Below are 19,122 nucleotides of genomic sequence, written 5' to 3'. Positions count from 1 at the left end.
GCAGAGGCTGCTGGGTGGCATTTTCCTGGGGCTCTCGCACATCCCCAGGATACCTGTACCTGCCAGGAAGCCTCCGCGTGACTTGGAAAATCACTGGTTTATTGATGCCCTTTCCAGTTAAATTTCCTTCCCTCGTCAATCCTAGATAAAAGTGGTATGGCAGCTCTCTGGGTAGTGCCAAAACAGACATGTCAGCCAGCAAAAGGAAAACATACTGCCGAGTTAAGGTTGCAGTGCTCTGTATGTGCTCAGCTCGGTCGCTGTGCTGAAGTCCTTTCTGAGCATACCTCCTCAAACTGGGTAATCCCCTGTTCTCGGAGGAGAAATTCGAGGCCTGGGCAGCCCTTGAGGCTGCCTGAACTGCCATGAGGTGACTGGGCCTTGCAGGAACGTGTTTCTTGTCCAGAAAGGCAAGTTCTTTGTGCAGTTTGAAAATATAAATACGTATTTTAAATTCACGAAAGCTGAGAAAACAAGCTTACGTTGATACGAAATGCAGCAGGCTTTATTTGTATGGCAGCATACAATCCTCTGTTTCCAAAGGTCACAGAAGATCCAAATAACTCTCAAGTAGCTTTTTGCGAACTCCTCTATAATTTTCCCCTTGAATTCATGTGACAGCTACTTGTAAAGAAATGATGAAAGCATCTGTAAATACTCTCAGCTACAATTCATTATTCCTATGAAACTTCTGAATGATCTTTTCAAATATTCAGAAGTATTAAATTACACTTTCTAGTAATTCCAAACTTTAGCATCTCTTTGTACAGACAGCTGAAGTTCAGTCAGAAGGACAGTGTCTTATTAACTTCGGTGGAAATAAATGCTTGAAACACTGGACAGTATTATCTGTCTAAAAAAGCACATTTTCTTTTCAACAAAGGAAAACAAACCATACATGAACTCAGGATTTACTAGTGTAAGGGGAAATGTGTAACAAATACTATGTATGTTGACAAACTAGAGATGGAGTTGGAAAAGCAGAAATCCCCTTTGTGGCCAAAATCTGAGTTACCAGTCAGAACAATTTAGGTTTCATGCTAATCCTGTCAAGCCTTCCTTTTTTTTTTTTTTTTTTCCACCCCCAATAGAAAGTCAAATGCTTTTGATCCTGTGCTCGGTCATTAAACCTAACATTTACTGGGAAACTAGTTTGTTCTTCCAGGTGTAACACACTTCCTCTGGTCTAATGCTGCAGATCAGTGTCAGGGGGACTCGTGGTTTCACTTCCTCAGGGTTAGATGCAGTCCTAGAATATCTTCTAGATTTCCCTTGCTAGTTTGCCTGTTGGGTTTATTCTTTGTTATAGGCCATCTCATGTTGCAAATATATTGGGGAAAGAGCACTCTTTCAAGAAAACAAAATCTTAAAAATCTTAGAAAATGTTACCATTAAGATTCAGCAGATTCCTCAAATGTGACTGCAGCGTGTGCAAACTTGATTCGGATAGCTTCATGGGTGCATTTTTACTTTTAATCCCGGTGCAAAATGAACAAGCTTTGCAGCTGAAATGGCAGTTACGGAGCCAGCAGAGATTACCTGTCATTCTGACTTTCAAGGCAGCATCAGCCACTGCAATTTGAAAGGATATTAACTGACCAGAAGAAAAGTAACAAAAAGAGCAACATTCTAACAAACTCCTCTCAGAAATTGCAATTTACATGCAAGTTGTGACTTAAATATATGTCAGGTTTTGTTCACATTGCAAAAAATCTGTTCGCAGCAAGTATGAGTGAGGTGGTTTAATTTTTCCTTCCTCCCCAGTGTGCTGATAGGAAATTGAAGAGAGTTGCAAGCAGTTGGTTTACCACCTACTGGCACACTGGTGGAAATTTATTCTTTCGCTTTGCCATCAAAGCGATCACAATCTCTCAAACTCCATTTGCCAGAATGAGATCTCAGAGAAGCTGGACAAAGGTTTACCCCCAATGAGCAGCAGCACGTTGGTATCCCTGCTAACCTCATCCACTGCGGTCGCATGCTGGCAGTCGGTTTCCTCCTCTTCTCCCACAATCTGAGCAGCAGCAAAAGTCTCTTCTTCTGAAGAGACAAACAGAGGGAGAGACTTGTCCTTTGAGAGAAGGCTTGCTGCTCCGTTTGGGTCTAGTTCTGCCTCTGAAGTGGTTTGAAACGCACAGAAGCCCCGTGGCTCCAGAGGCGAGCTGAAGGTTTTCATTTCAATCGCGTCACTTTCCTCGTTGCTGAAGGCTCGGTACGCCGGCTGCTGACGGAAGTAGTTGCAAAAGCGCGTGTGCTTCGGCACGGGCACCAGCTGCTGGGGATCATTCTGCTTACCCTTCCGATGGCTGGGGAACGTATTAGTGAAATCTGAGGTAGTTTGGAAGTCAACACCGATTCCTAAGATGCAGTGATACATTTTAGGAGAGAAGTTTGCCTTTGTAGGCAAACTAAGCTTCTTCCACATCTGCGTATGGAACTGATACTTCCAGAGGTCATCATGAGGACTGGAATTTGAAATCCCTCCACCAAAAATCAGCATAGAGTCTTTGAAGACTACTGAAGCATGACCTACCACTGGAGGAGGTCCTTGGCTGAATGTAAGAGAAACCAGCAGTTAAGGGGAGACCAACAAGAAACTGACACTGAGTTGAGCCTCTACTTTCCTTTTGACCCAAGAGAATGATTGCTAAACAGCTACACCAAAATTACACTGCTGATGGCTGAGTCGACGCAGTGCCAAGAGCTCTTCCAAGCAAAGCCAACAAGCACCCAGGGATGGAAGCAGCACTCTGTCTTGATCTGAACGGTTCCTACAATCACCAAAAGGGCAACATCTCCCTCTCTGCCTGCACGCAGTATCAAATGGTAAGCTTAATTCTCTCTTTCTGTGTTTAGTGTAACAAACAGTATTGTTTACCTTGTTCTGATGTTGGCCCAGCTGCTGCTTACGAAGTCCCACTTCCACAAGTCCTTCTGTTCACTCAGCCCCATCAGTCCTCCGAAGAGGTACATGCCCGTACGATAAACAACGGCTGAATGGCCGTGCCGAGGCCCTGGGCCAGTGTTGTGAGGTGGGGTGGGAACACACTGCCACTTCCTTGTATCTGAAAGCAAAATACCAATTTACAGATGTACTAAATTTACCCTAGTATTTGAGAAGGGATTTATTTCAAGAACAAAGTAACTATTCTGTTGGAGAATCAGGGCTTCTGCTCTAAGTTCATTATAAAAGTTAGAAGCTTGAATCTTGACACTGAAAAAGTGCATTTAAAAAATCAGTTTTGAAATAAACTTTTAATGAAAATGTCAGATGCTGTATGACAGATGCCATGGAAATTTTATTTACAGAGCAGTTTTTCCTCCAGCTTTGTTAATTCATTAACTCTGACACGGAAAGATAATTTCCTGGCTGTAAGAGGGAAAAATCAGTCAACAAAAACATTCCTTCATTAATGTCTGTGCTTATTCTCCCTGTGAGGGAATGAAGGATGAGATAAACCCATCATTCATTTCAAAATAGTGACTGAATGGCCACCAGATAACAAAAGCTATCCATTTAGGGAGTCTCTGGGAATCATCTGGTTTGCTACCACCAGATTAGTGATGAATATGCTAATGAAACCATCTCCTGTCAGGTTTGGTTCCCCATGGTCAGTTCTAGATTTGAGATTCAAAAGATGGCATTAATAGGCTCAAGACAGGGGCTCTGCTGAATCTGAAAGTTGTTGGTAATCCTTGAAGAATTTAGTGAATAGCGAACAAAACATTCTCTCCAATTTTCAGCGCAAAAACTGGCAAATACAGCAAAACTTCTTCCAGTATAATACAGTCTAATTCATTTCAGCCGAGTATTAATTTGACAGATTCATAATTAAATGCTGTCACACAGAAGCCAAAACTAACTTAGAACATTTCTACTGATAAGAATTTTCTTAACAGAGTAAGCCATGCTCTCCTGCAGCAGCCATTGTTTTACATTGGATCAAAACCTTATCACGCTTTTTAACTTACCAAAATGGAAAGTCCAAAACTCCTGTGAAATGCCTCTGATGCCAAAGTATCCCCCATAGATGTACATGCTGGAATGGTACACTACTGCACTGTGACCTTTTCTGTTAGTTGGTGCTGAGCTCTAAAACAATTTAATAAGACAAAAAACTGTTAACAGATCAAGTCCTATCAGTAGCAATGTCTGTCTTGGGAATACAACAGGGCGATGAAAACTGCAGCTTTGGGGCGTGTTAAACTTCTTTGAAAATACAGATGAAACCCACCACTGAAGACTTGTATGGATGCAAATACAAACCATTCTCAAACCTAAGCAAGCCTCCCTTTTTAAGTCCACCTCGGTATCATGTGCCTACAGCCTCCCCCTCCCTGCACCCACCTTCACAGCACTGCTTTCACAGCTGCTGCTAGGCATAGTTTCAGGACATGTAAATCCATCGGGCAACTCTTGGCAATATGATGGGGGGGTGCAGCCCTTTCGCCATCAAGCACAGCCTTTCCACACTGAGGAAACTTTAGTCCCAGGAGTAACTCCCACTGCCTTTGCTCGCTGTGGATTTGCCCCACCCCAAGCCCCAGACCCCCGGGGGAAGCCAGGTGGCTCCCACTGCGCCCGCAGCGCTTCTCAGCACCGCTGAGACTCCTGGATGCAAACCTGGGGAGGCCCAGCTAAACCCGAAACAAAATATAAGGCAAGAGTTTGGTTTTGTTCTTTTGTTCTTCTTTGGTTGGTTCTTCTCAAACAGCCCATTTTTATATTTTTGGGGGGTGGGTAGGGGGGCTGGGAGGGGAGCCATGTTCTCTATATTCAGTTTAGGATAATTACAAGCAACCATTACTCCTGTATGTAAGAAGGAGTTGATACATAATTCCATCATATTTGTTATATGTAAACAAAATGTCATCAACAATCTAACACCTTTTTTTCCCCACAAACAGCCCTGCAGTCCCAAACTCACTCTTGACTCCTCCACTAAACGCATGTGACTGTGTCACATCTCAACAAATTTTTTGTGCGATTTCATAGTATAGTAACATTGTGAGGAAGAAGTTTCAATAGCAAAAAATGAGTCATTCTTTATATGTAATGATATGAAACCAATCTCATAAGACCAAGACATAAATGCTTCCACTGAGGTTTCATTTAGAAGTGGCAGTAACTTGGTGAGTCCACGTGTTCAGATTGAAGAAATGAAAAATGCTGCGGCGCTTCACGTTTCAGAATTTATTAGTGTGACTGCCAATCTGTTTTTACAACCCTACTTCTAAAAGCACAGGCTTCATGTATAGTTGCAATATTCCATTTAAAATTAGTTTTCTTGATAAGCATTTCAGAAAAACAGAAGCAGTAGTAGAGGACTTCTTATATAGCACTTAAAATTTAAGAGCAGTATTTTTAAACTCTGTTTTAAAGAAGGAAGAAGTCTTAGTTATTGAAAGTGCAAAGAAATAAAGTATAGCCACATGTCTCTGAAGAGATGAGATTGGAACTGTTTGGGGGAACATATTTCAAAGCAATCTGTTTAATCAACAAAGCAACAGGCATTTGATTCACACATTCACCACTTCCTGGCTCCTTACCTCAGTCTCTGCTGGTACGTTACGGCACTCTGTCCATCTTGCAGAATCTAGGGGATTGTTTTAATAAAGCGCAGTTTATATCCCAGACCACAAGAGGACACTCCTCCAACATTAATTTTTCAAATTGCAGATCTAATTTTCGAGTAAGTCTCATCCTGGTGTTTCCACTGACAAGGATGAAGAAATCTGCTTCCCACTAAGACAGCAGTACCAAGAGACTTACAGGAGACATAATTTAAATAGTTTTCCTCTATCCTTAACTGATACTGAATCACGGAGATACCATACTGTATTTCCTGTTTCCTAAGGCTAAATTTCACAGTGCAGAAATAATCTGTGATTTTCAGCACTTTCTGAACTTGCAGAATCCCCAGATTTACTGATGGATGTATGGCTCCTTCTACTTATTATGTAAACCTTATGACAACAGCCTTATTTTTCTTGTTCCTTTTCACAGATCCTTTACAAGTAGTCCGCAAATAACAGTCAGAAATCACTATGATCACCATGAAGGAGAGGAAATATCACATACCCAGCACCAGAGGTAGAATGAGAAAGCAGTTCAAGCTTACATTACTAAAAGCTATACTTGCCAGGAAAGATTTTAAATGACCATGAAAAAACTAGACACGACAAATTTTTAATAACTCATTCCCAGTTTCTCTGATAACTACTGTGAGTAATAAGATGCTTCCTCCCAAGAAACATATCCTATCTGAGGATCTCTGTTGTTTCAGCAAGTATTTCAGACAAATGATGGCAAACAAAGAAAGGAATAAAAAAACCACATTGACTTAAGGTTATATAGAGACGTAATAAAAGAAGCCAGGAAACTTAAATGTTATGTCTTGCCACGAGATTTACTAGCTCAAAAAGAATTTAATCTCAGTCTCTCTCTCCTCCACCTGACATCAAAATAGACAGCCATTATACACAGTGTCTCCAAATGGAGAACAGATAGTGTATGACATTGCTATTAAATTCTAATGTTGCACTGCTTTTATTAGAACGCACACTTAAGAGATCCCAAATATTTGTTCTTACAAAAAAAACCCTGCGTTATGAAATGCTGATGTTTATTTCTCACCTTCTAATTTAATTATATTTGGTTTTTCTGTTCCATCATTGCTGTTGCCAGTTTATATATTTCTTCAGTAAAAATACAAAATGAGATATACTTTACTGATCTATTTTCTTTCATAATAAAATAAAGAGCTTGATTTTAAAAATTTGTGTAACATAAGGAAAAACTTTGAATATTGTATGTAATAATTATTGTGGTTTATGATCAAATAGTAAATTTCAGGGTAGGAGGGAAGAATGGAAATTCTGAGACCTTAAAATACATAAAACTTTCCTATAAAATACCTTCTAATTAAAGTAAGAGCTGACTCTTTGAGATCTTAACCGCCTAATTTTAAGGGGAAAATATGCACACAGTTTTGCATACATTGCTTCTTGTAAAGCCTAAGGAAGGCTATGTTATAAGCAGCAAAAACCAGTTTGGTTCTTACTATTTATTAGTACCTATGGACTTCAAGTGTCCCATGGAAAAGACTGGCTATTGTGTATCGTACCAATGTCATATATCCAGAGAGGAGTTTTTGCTTGTGTGAAAGCTGAATCCACCATCCCACCAAAAATATACAGGGTTCCCTGCAAGACGCAAAAATATTTGTCACTTACAGGTAGGTATATAGCATAAAATGATTTGTAAGACAATTCTTAAATGAAATGGCTGCCATCACCAAAATATAATTAACAATAATGCATACAATGATCTACTAACTATTCAAGAGGCAATCACAAAAAGCCACCAACTTCTAATCATGTCTTTATCCTCTCCCAGTAGAAACCCCAATGAACGTCCTGCTATTTTAACGGAGACAGCATTCCAGAACCACTCACTTCCTTGTCAAATTGGGACAGCTCGAGGAATGCAGATCTGGAGCTCTGAGAGGCATTGCTCAGGTAATATTAGAATATACATGTTTATAGAAATATTTCATTGCAGTGCAGCTCCCGATAGCCTAAATCCTGTTTTCCCCTTACAGGCAAAGCTGTAATTCTTATTTGCCTTCACTCCCCCGTCCCTCTTCTATGCAAGTTCTTAAGTGAATGTTTTTATGCTGTAGCTTATCATGCAAATGAATTCAGAGCAACTGTTACAACTATACAACTAAGTCAAAGAATGTGCTGCCAAGGTCTTTATTTTGTATTACTATTATGTACTGAGCATTGACTGAGGAAATCAGAGCTGCACACTGCTGCAAAGCTAAACTACTGTCACTTTATTCAGAAAGATTCCAGGGCATCAGTACTGCTACATCCAGAATTCCACTGACATAAAAGTGTTTTCTGGGTATAGTATTTCAGTACATCTATGTATTCAGTACAACCTACGGCATTTCATTTCATTGTATTATAGGAAATAAAATGTCCGGATATAGACAATATAAATCTTGGTCCTTTACCTTATAAGCCACCATTGAATGTTCTTCCAGTTCTCCTGGACCGTTTCTTGAGCAATCCAGCATTTCCCATTCATTTCTCACTACATAACAAAGTAGAAGTTAAGACAGCAATGGGCTCGACTCACAAATGTTAGGGAAAAGGTGAAAAGATCAGCTTTGAATTTAGCTGCACCGCCAGTCATTGATGGGGGAAAATGAAGTGTTTTGTCATCTTCCCTCTGTGTTAGTTCAGAAGACTGACGCACTTCCCCCAAAATTAAATGTGTGCATATTTCTATTTAGCAAACTTCAATGTAGTTGAAATTAATCATTACAGCTTTTATTTTAATGCTGTACTGTTACCTACATCAAACACAACTATTCCATGAGCATGAACCCCAGCACAAATCTGCTTTATTCCAGTGACAACAATGGATCAGGGAACACCATACAATTAAGTCAAAGAATACACAGTCATATCTAATAGTGCATTATTAATGCAATCCTACAAGGTATTGTATTCATGTGTTCTCTTTGTTCACTTTTACATGCATAAGATAATCCCATGTTAAAGAGTCAAGAAAGCTGTGTCTTTGATAACCCTTGGCAGAACTAGGATATTTTAAATCATTCACTATTTCAAGGGAAAACAAACAAACAAACAAACAAACAAATAAAACGGAACTGAACTGAAATCTAAACTTTCTGGGACAACTGCAACAGCAACAAATACACACCTCTAGCCCAATGAACAAAATGCAGTTTATCCATCATTTTGATGGAGCAACTTTAAATGGGGGCAATCTGTTAACTACGGAGTATCCCCAATTTCATGATGGGTGGATGTAAAATCTCTTTAATCCTGACATAAGTGAAGGGGCAAACTTACCTATGTTGTATCGCCAGAAATCCTTAAGACTGGTGCAGTTTCTCCCTCCATAGAGATAAACAAATCCTCTGCAAATAATGCAAGTGTGTTTATATCGATCACAGGGAGAGGGCTTCTTTTGGAGTGCAGATTTCCAATCACATTGTACAGTTTTTCCTTTCATGTTGACAACCAGAATCTTATCCAAGTATCAACTTGCAGAAGAGAGCCATGTCAGGGGATGGTCCCAAAACACCAGTAACAGGGTTTAAATCCTGCTTTGTCTGTAAAGAGAAAAAAAAAAATACTTTCAGGTTAAAAAAAAAAAAAAAAGGAAAGAAAAAAAGAGTATAGAAAAAAAGAAGTCTCTGCCTTATGATAAAAAGTTATTGTGTTTTCTTTTCGTTCCCATCAAAAGCAACCTTACAATTTTGGCCATCTGTGATAACACGCAAACGTTAGAGCATTTGAAATGCTGACTCTGAGTCTTTTGTCAGCAAGACTGGGACAAGAACATTCCTGGAGTTGAAAGTTTTCCAATGAATGTTGGCAAGCTGAAGTGATATACTCCAATACCCTACATTTGCAATATGGTAGAAACCAAGGCCTGGTCTTTTTTCACTACTGAGAAGTTCTTAAACCTGCACTTAAAATAAAATTCGGCAAGAGTTCATACTGAGGAGGAAAAGTAATGCATTAGCAGTTGTTCAGAATTTATTTAGACTTTCACCTGTAAACCAGCCGAAATTAGGATGCATCTTGGAAAAAATGACACCATCCCCTCACTTGCCACAAGATGTCACTGTGTTCTGTGAAGACAGAATTACCAGGAACAACACTCCTCTACTAATCCTCTTTCAAATATATCATGGCCACTATTTTGAAATAGATTATTTTATGAAGCAGAAGGGAAAAAAAAAAATAATCAGCATTAGGCCAAAGTCTGGGATTTGTGTTGGTAACATGTCTGAGGTGACAAATGTCACCAAATGAGGCAACAAACTCTCCTAATTCAGACTATTTCAGTGAAAGCCAGATGAGGACCTAGGATGGAAATTGATAGTTAAGAGTTAACAGCGTGTTCATCCTGACAGATTGTTAAGTACTGCAAAGTAATGCCTGTTCTCCCACAGTTACCGTGTTTTCCACACTTCACTCCTCTCCTTTAAGTATGCATGTATTTAGCATCCCAGTGGATAAAGTCATATAACTGTCAGCTCAATGTAATGATCATACAGAAGATCCATTCTTTTGAGACTATTTCCAAGATAAATGTGATAAATCTATGCTTACTTTCACCAATTATTTCTAATTAAAAAAAAAAAAAAAAACCAAACAAACCACAAACAAACAAAAAACAACAGCAGACACACCAAATTTGCCCTGGATGTACAGAAACCACTTCCAGGTAGAGTTTGAAATGTGTTTCCCACAAATGGTAAGCGAAACTTTCTTTAGACCACAACAATTACTTAGAAATACAGCAATGGCCAGGTTAGGTTAAACAAAGCCCTCTTCTTCAGATCTGCATGCAGGTATTTTTACTGTATGCATTGCCACAGTATAACTTAAGACATATGATCTCTGCGTTGAAGTTCATTGTGTAAAACTATATTTAGCCATATATATGCCAGTGAAGGTCAACATAAGCACTGCTCACCCCGTGCATATCTGAATACAGGATAAGGGGGTATGTACAGAGACTACTGAGTATCTAGACCTCCATCAGAAGTTGCCATGTTATAAAAAGGGAATTGCTCTCTTGGATTCAATGATGAACGAGCAGTTAAATAGAACAGAAAAAAATGCTATGAAAGATTTTCTGGGCATGTAAAACCAGTTTGTATGTCCATAGACTTGCAGAGTAATAGTGGCCAGCTACATAACCCTTTATTTATTTTTCTATGTACTTCCTTTTTATTTTTCTCTCAGAATCCTGCTTGTCTTCTGTTTCACTGCTGCACTGGAAGCAACATTTTTGTTTCACAGTTTTCAGTACTCTGCCTCTATGCCAGCATCCCTTGTTTGGAGAGGTTTATATATCAAGCAGCACAAAACCATACCCTCTTCAAACATTTTCTCCTGTGTTCAAGGATTCCCTTGTTTTCGAAAGCCTAGATTTGTCCCAGGCAAATTCATGTGCTATCCCTCCCTCCACCCATGAACAACAGGGCTCCTCCTTGTCCCTTCACACCATCTCCCTCCCCGAGGCTCTCGCACACCAGCCCTGCCAGATCAACTGCTCCAGTTTGCCACTCAGATAATGTAAAATCTGGGAGGAAAGAAGCCCTTTACACCTTAAATTACTGTTTAAGCAGGTAGACCGTCTGGGGTGGCTGATACTCTGGAGCTGAGTCTACAGAGCTAGCTCAGGTGTAGACATCTTCAACACTCACTGAGTGCTGCTTCAAAAACTAGCTGGAGGCCAGAATAGCAGTAGCCTCCTACACTGGTAGAAAATGAAGACTGGTACCTACTCAGCTCCCTCTTTAAAATCAAATTGCCTCCATCAAGCTTGTGCTGAGCTGGTGACAGAAAGCCTCTCTGACCTCGAGCCAGTACTACACATGATATAAAGTGCTTTTGTAGCATGCGTATTTTCCCAGGTCCTTGTGTTTTCTGGGATATCACCACTGCTACTGCCCTAAAGATACCAAGTGAACTGTATCTCGCTGATATTACTGACCCCTTTCTCCATTAAACGTATAGCAAGTTAGGACACAGCCTTTATAAAAACAGGAACAGCTTAACTGTTACTTTGATTCCTGAAATCAAAATAGGCACAATGAGACAATATGCTACAGTGAGATGCTTCATATATTAAATATTCTGTTTGCAAAAGGTATAAGTCTATATTTTCACTATATCTGAAATTTGTACTTATCAGTATTTATTCCCAAAAGAAGTGAGCCCGGGAAGTATTTATATGATGAATTCTTACTGCATCCCTCTCTTCAAGTACTTATAGAGAAGTCCAGGGGAAATTGAATATAATTTGAGGAAAAACACAGATTACAGTACAATAAGCTACAGAAGATACAGTCATATTTCATATTAATATGAAATGCATGTATCTAATTTATCATCCAATTTATCTCTAAAATTTACCATTTGTAAAACTGGAATATATTCAGTGACAAAAACACGCTAGAGGATCTCTTGCAGCATAATCTGGCAAGACTAGCTATTCAAATTGTGTTACTCTTTTTATGCAAACCAGTATCGTAAACTATGACTGTAGAAAATTGAAGTATATTCTTTGTAGGTTTTCTCTGAAAGAATACAAGACTGGCAGCATTTACTACAAAGGTGCGCATTTCTCTTGTCCAGGGGAATTGGCAGCTATGAAGCAGTGACACGTTATAGGTGTGTAAGTCCGTAATAGTTTATGCCATGCTATTGAAAAGGGAAAAGCAGCTGAAGTCATGAAACACAGATTCTCTCCCTAACTCTGCCAAGCTTCTGTGTAACCATAGCCAATTCATTTATCTACTTCCACAGCTACATGGGGACAAAGACACCTCCTTAGTAAAACATTTCAAATTTGCTGATGCAGTGCTGTGTGAGGGTGCCAAGGTATTACTACTATTGATGTAATTTAATGTGAAAAAGGTGATAGGTGTCTACTATTAATACTTTACAAAGGTAAAATAGCATTGAGTTTTCTTTTCTTCCCCAGCTATAAAACTGGTTATTCCTCTTCCTACATATTTCTGTTATTTTTCCTACAATTTCCTCTTATACAAACTTTCAGAGGAGATGACAGCCCTAATTTCATATAGTAGATTAGCAACAAAATCCTGCCCACTTGTTTATCTACCCCAGCTGAAGTCTGTGTAAAGCAGGTGACCAGGACGGGATGACGAAAAGCCAATCTGGAATTAACTGAATGGGTGTCTCCTCCCAGTCACACCTTCTGAGCATCAACTGGCCCTTGCAAATCACGGCCATTTACTCCCTTGGCATAAAGCATTCTTGGAAGCAGACCTACAATCACTTAAACAGATCAGTTAACAGACTGCTTCATTTCAGAGTTGGGAAAAAACATTTTGAAAGTTAATCTTGAATCTTGCCTTTCATCACTGGTATTTTAAATTACAAACTTGACTCCTGAATTGCCTTTCTGTAGAACCAGACACCAAAATTCATCTACCGCCTACCTTAACGGTCCTATTTCCAAAGAAAAACTGCTACTCTTGAGAACAGTGTCACGGAGCAACATCCTCTGTGTCATGCAACACTGACCTCAGCTTCAACTTAGTACAAGCAAGATCAGTTATCCAATAGGAAGCTCTAACTTCAGCAGAATTTCAAAAAAAATACCCAAAAAGACAACTCAGAACATTTTTATCCAATTTTTTTTTTTTTCCAAAACAGCTGTAGCACACAAAAAAAAATGGCTGCTGCTCTCCAAACTCTTCTGCCATTTCATTCTAAAAATAGTTCCTGTGCAATCAATCCCAATTGTTAAACGGCTGGAGGAGCTGTAAGACAAGGACCTAAAGAGCTGCAATTAGCGTGGTAACTATAGCACAGAGTGCTTATCAATTAATGGCGCCACACTACTGTTTCATAATACGAATAATTCAGGAAATGTAGAAAGACAGAATTACTTCAGGAAATGTAGCTTATATGTTCATTATATAATTATTTATATTTCTAATAGATGTGGTTTCTCAGATAAATGATTTATTTATTTAAAGTATTACTTAAATAGATCTTCATTAAGGTTTTTTTCTACCTCGGTCCCCTGATTCATTTCCATCTGTTTTCAATATACTCAAAAAAGTTTCAGATTTAAAAGGATCGAGCCTTTTGAAATATAATGAGATATGAAACCACTCATATTGGGGAAAAAATATAGGAAATCATTTTTTGATCTTTTTTTTTTTTTTTTGCTAATGACCCAGTTTTCTGAACTCAACCCTTGAACCTTTCCGTGCAGAACACTGTATTTTCCTATTAGGCAACTTGATGTTTTACTGCTCTTCGAGAATAATAACAGATCTTCCCGATTCTACTTATCTTAGAAAACTTTACTATAATGGTGGCTTTATTGTAATGCTTGTTCCAGTGGGACTGCCTGCATGAATAAGGAGGAAACTTTGACTGAAGACTTGCAAGGCAGTTACAAAGTTTTAAAAACAAAAACACTGTTTAGAATAGTTTAAGGGGGAGGGCTTTTTTTTCAGTGTATCTCATTTGCTTGCAATGCTTTACCACGTGTGATAAATTTTAGTATCCTCAGATTTTCCACTTTATTATTTCAAAAATTTGAACTTATTATGAACTGTTTCGTGGGTGGGGGGTTTTTGGTTTTGTTTTTTTAAAAACACAGGAACTAATCTTCAGAGATGCTCAGGTTCAGAATTTCAACCTGAAAGTCCAGAATGGCTCTAAGAATAAAAGGTATCTGTAATATTTCTGTATTATTAGAATTCTGAATTGAAATAAGGGCCTTGCTTTGCTATGTGGTGTAAAACACAGTTACTACACGACTGAGCTTACAACTGAAGTAGTCAAGACAAAAGGAAGGAGATAGAAAATGGTATTTTTTCTTATGGGAGAAGCTGAAGGACAGGAAGATTTGTAAAATGACAGAACAAAGCAGGGGACACAGCTCCATCCCGATTTCAGGGTTCAGAAAAATGACAGGTGCTTGCAAGCAGAACGATAATGCCCCTGTTGTTTTTATAAAGATTAGAGCAGACATGCTGAAATTTTACAGAAAATCTGAAAGGCTTTTATGTTGAATAACTCTTATTTGAATTTTAAGAAGTTTAAGGTAGTGTTCTTAAACATTATTACTGTTACATTTCAGTGTTTCAGAATGCTTTCTGTAGTGAACAGGCATTTCAAAGGAGGTGACTCTTCAAAAACAGTTATGTATAATTACAGTTTCTATAAACTATAGCAGACCTACATATGTAACTACTACTTCTGGAGAGTGCAGTCCTAGGCCACGGAGGGGACTGTTACCTTTACTGCGAAACAGACGAGAGCATCATGAATCTCTACTCGTGAACAGCTGCCTTCTGGAACTCTGTAGGTAAGGTATCGTGTTTCTTTAATTCAGGTCACGTTAATATTAAAGCTCTAATTTCAGAATAAATTTATATGTTTGCATATAATTCCAAAATTAAATTTTGCAAATTGATGTTAATATATTCTCTTTTGGGTTTTTCCTGGAAGCTTTTACCCAGAAGAGAAATTCTTTATGTTCATTACTGTGTAGTACTATGCCGTCTCTATTACAAAGTAGTAATAAATATAAAAATTTATTAAATAAAGAAGTATAAATATATCCAGTTGTATTTTCTATGTGCTAGGTATACTTCTCATTTTAAAATAAACAAATACAACTTAGTTTGGAGTAATACAGTAAATATTTAATCTATTTCCCAAATATGGTGGAGGGGGTAGTATCTGGAAAAAAAGAACCTCAGTACTTAAAATATTTCTGGGATTGTTACATCTTTATAGACAACTCTAGTATATGAAGCAGGAAACAACCTTTGCCACTGTATTGAAATAAGTTTTATGGTACAGACAAAAGTAATCATATCTATACTACCTTAATTTCATGGCTTATTCTCCTTAGTAAATTAAAATTTCAGTTGTTGGGTTTTGTTTGGGATTTGGTTTTTTTTTTTTTTCAGTTTTAAGAACATGAATATATAATTTTGAGTAGTAGATCTCCCTAGGTAATCTGTTAATTATGATTTCCATCACTATTATTAATCATTTGATTGCAACCCAATTTTGAACGAACTTTTTAAATGAAGGGCTTCTCAAAATACACAGGTGTATTTTGTAGGTGGCACAGGTACAGGATGTCATGGACATATAAACCCAGTGCACCAGCCATGCCTGAACAAAAGTTTATGCTGATAATTAATGCGTGTATGGGTTTTATTTATTTTTGGTCCTTAACAGAATATTTACTTCAGAAATCTAATCTGCTTTTCAAATCTTTAGGGTCTTGTTGGTGACTCCATCCATAGACGTGTCAAGAGCTCAGTCTCTGTTGTGGTCTTACGATGTAACTGGGATAGACACCCTGACTGTAAAGTGTCACTGCAGCAAGATGGCTCTTGGGATGTTAGCTGAGACAAACAGGTAATTTTTCATGTTCTAGATATGGCAGAGGGAGGAAATACAGTTCCTAGTCTTCACACTTCAAGATAAAAGAAATGAGAAACTCCCACCATGTTCCCAGCGCAGTCTAAAATGTATTTGGCCTTTTACCCTTTCCTTGGAAGTAATTTGTACTGTCACCACTGGAAACAGGTCATTTCAATACATGGGGTCATCACCCCTTCCCCCTGGAAATAGCAGTTTTCAGTGTTCCTAGAAGACATCATTTAGGGATTTCACAAAAACTTACTCCTTGGGTTCTTTCAAGATACAGCAGGCAGATGCCCTGGAGATTCAGTGTAATAAATCTGTACTTAGGTGTGACTGAATGCATCTTCTTGACAGCTCATGACCGCTGCTGAAGCAACTTCAAAATACTTTATTTCCTAAGGGACACTCTACTTGCACCAATTCACAAAATTTTCTAGGTTAGGAAGAAAGACTTTGGTTGACAGAGGAGTCGGTGGCTGCCCAGTCTGCCTACTCTCCTCAGGCATGAATTAGAGTACTATAGTATATACCTGACAGCTGACAGTATATCAATGGAAAGCTATTATCTTCCATTAAAAAAAAAAAATAAGTATCCACTGAATTTTACTTATTTGTTCTTTATAGTCCCTGACTGAGGAAAAGGAACATCAAATAAAACACTCAACCACACTTACAACTTAATGCCATCCTTTGTGGAAGATAGACAATGTGTTTTTCTCGTTCCCAAGACATTTTGCCCTTAGATAAACATGGAGCAATGGGATAGAGAAGACACAGAAAGTTATGAGAAGAGCAGAAGCTGTAGCTTAAAGAAATATGAGGGAGGAAAGAGAGGGCATTTGGCAATGAGAATAATAAATTGTTCCAGCTGGCAAATATTAAAACATCCAGATATCATGTTAGAATCAGTATGAATTTAGAATACACAGTATGGGATAAGACATGAGAGACTTGCGTGAGAAAGAATCAGATGGCACAACTGGAAAGACTGTCAGTAATGACTGGAGAAAAAAACTGAGTGCAAAAAGGATCTTTTGTAGGGAAGATGAATTTTCACAGTCAGGTGAAAGATGGTTGCATAAAAGCAGATGATACAATTGCATAGCTGGAATAGATTGCATAGAGAGGAATAGCTGCGTTTTAGTCTGGCAAAGAAAACAAAGGTGTCAGGCGAGCAAACAGTAATAATAACCGTGATGGTTCACAATAACCTTGATGCCAACAGTTACTGGGCTGCACCAGCAAATGGAAAAAAAAAAACAAACCCACATAATTTCAATATATAAAGGAGACAGCAAGCATATGAGTAACTTTACACATACACATTGTCACTCCAAATTCAAATGGAATTACTCATGTGAATAAAACTAGCGATATGCATGAGCCTGCACAATGTAGCCTAGATACCAGAGCAAAAGAAGGACCAACTCTTTTGTTAGAAGCCTGAAAAAATGTTTTGCAAGCTGTTTTCATATTCAGACTCCGAATGACAGGGTCCATTTTTGACTGGAGCTTGGCTTTCTGAAAAATCCTCACTCTCAGCTAACGAGGTCCAGTATTCATCCCAAGCCAGATGCACTTTGGCTTGGGTTTTGGATGGTTGCATTTCTTTGTTTGTCTTTTGCTCGGTAGAAGGCATTTTCTTGCTTTATGCTCTTTGATTGTGGAAAAGGGAAGGAGCAAAAGGAGGGTGGTGAATCTCCCAAACTGGAAGTGAGGCAACAAGAGCTCTGGCTGGCCCTACCCCAGGCCTCCTGCGCGGCACCGCGGAAGGCGCAGCTCCCCTTTCCCCCGCGGCCTCCGGGCTGCAGAGCTCGGACGCCGTTTCCTTCCTTCCTTTCGCGCGCTTCGTTTCCTTTCGTACCTTTGGCCGAACGCAACTCTGTGTACGAGCGCGCAGGGTCCCCTCGGGCAGCGGGACAGCCGTGTGCACTGAGGCCGCCTCAGCGCTCCCTGGGAGAGCACCAGCGCCGGCCTGCGGCAGGTGCCGCCGGGGCCCCACCGCCCCGGGCAGGCTCACCTCCGGGTGCTCCGGGTCCCCACCTCAGCTCGGGCTTGGTGCTGACAGAACATGGAGCCAAAAAGAAAAAAAAAAAAAAAAAAAATTAGGAAAAATAAGAATTTCGTGAGCTGGCACTTGGTCAGAGCAAAGCCAGCCCGGCTGCACCCACTGCCAGGGGGTTTGCCCTCTCAGGGGGACACCGCCCCCTGCGCACCCCTCACCCCGGGCACTGACCGGGGACACACGCTCCCGACCCCGGAGGAGGAGGAGGAGGAGGAGGGAGGGTTCCCCCATCCCGCAGCCCCCGCTGCGGCGCGAACGAAGGCCGCCAGCCCCGCGGCTAGCGGGCCCCCCTGGCCAGCAGCTCCTGCGAGCGAAACCCGCCCCCCCGGCGCAGCAGCCGGGCGCCTCCGCCCGCCTCCTCCCTCTCCCCGGGCTCCCCCTCACCTCCCCGGGGCGCGGCCCGGGCGGGGGGCGCGGCCCCTGCCCCCGGCCGCCGTGGAAGCGGCGGGGCGCGCTGCCGGCTGCCGCTCGGCCCTCGCGTGGGGACGGGGCCCCGGGAGGCGCCGCGGGGTGCCGCGGCCCCGCCCGCGGGCGCGGTGCCCGGCGGGGCGGCGGGCGGGGCCGCGGGCGCGGGGAGCCGCGGACATGCCGGCGGGAACGGGCCGCGGCCGCTCGCTGCCGTGACAGAGCCCTGTTGCTCATGAGGAATGTACGTGATGTTTCAGGCCTGATCGCTGCTAGAAACAAACTTTGGTTTTTTTTTTTTTTTTTTTTTTTTTTTTTGGTTGTTCTTGTCGGTGGGAAGGGGGAGCACGGAGAGGAGCTGTTTGTTTCTGCACTCAGTTCCAAGCCCTTTTAAGTCAGCATTTAGCCCAAAGATCCCTCTCTGAACGTTTTCCTCTGAGCCACAGCCCCAGTGCTTGCTTGGACTTGTGTCTTTGGCTTTCTGCTCATATGCTTCAGCTTCTACGGAGTTTGCTTTTTTTTCTTCTTCTCTGTTTCTTCTTTACAGCTACATAAGGCTTCATAAAACAGTCAGGAATGAAACTCCCCCGCCCACACGTGCTTCTCTTATTCATGTTGACATGTTTTCCTGCTTTGGGGTGGAGGCTACTACA

The 19,122-nt window shown here is 40.5% G+C and overlaps 1 protein-coding gene across 4 annotated transcripts; it reads right to left on the bottom strand.

Moving 5' to 3' along the window:
- Positions 1–483: 483 nt before the first annotated feature.
- Positions 484–18,546, bottom strand: LOC116961254 (leucine-zipper-like transcriptional regulator 1 homolog). 4 transcript variants are annotated; one of them, XM_042783974.1, is made up of 9 exons: positions 18,449–18,546; positions 17,744–18,060; positions 8,893–9,155; positions 8,025–8,104; positions 7,128–7,206; positions 5,551–5,597; positions 3,973–4,093; positions 2,879–3,065; positions 484–2,552 (listed from the first exon to the last, which is right to left on the bottom strand). In XM_042783974.1, exons 3-9 carry the CDS (start codon positions 9,053–9,055, stop codon positions 1,862–1,864), a joined length of 1,368 nt encoding a protein of 455 aa, XP_042639908.1. In that variant the 5' UTR covers positions 9,056–9,155; positions 17,744–18,060; positions 18,449–18,546; the 3' UTR covers positions 484–1,861. The 4 variants fall into 4 exon arrangements, with proteins under 4 accessions (XP_042639908.1, XP_042639910.1, XP_032847447.2 ...); XM_042783976.1 differs by having other exon boundaries at positions 17,864–18,060; XM_032991556.2 differs by lacking the exon at positions 18,449–18,546 and having other exon boundaries at positions 17,744–18,236.
- Positions 18,547–19,122: the final 576 nt, after the last annotated feature.

Source organism: Tyto alba, unplaced genomic scaffold (assembly GCF_018691265.1).
Source record: "Tyto alba isolate M040663 unplaced genomic scaffold, T.alba_DEE_v4.0 Super-Scaffold_7, whole genome shotgun sequence".
In the NCBI taxonomy this organism is placed as follows: Eukaryota; Metazoa; Chordata; class Aves; order Strigiformes; family Tytonidae; genus Tyto; species Tyto alba.
Note: the sequence above shows the minus strand (reverse complement) of the source record. Positions and strands in the feature narration are given on the sequence as shown.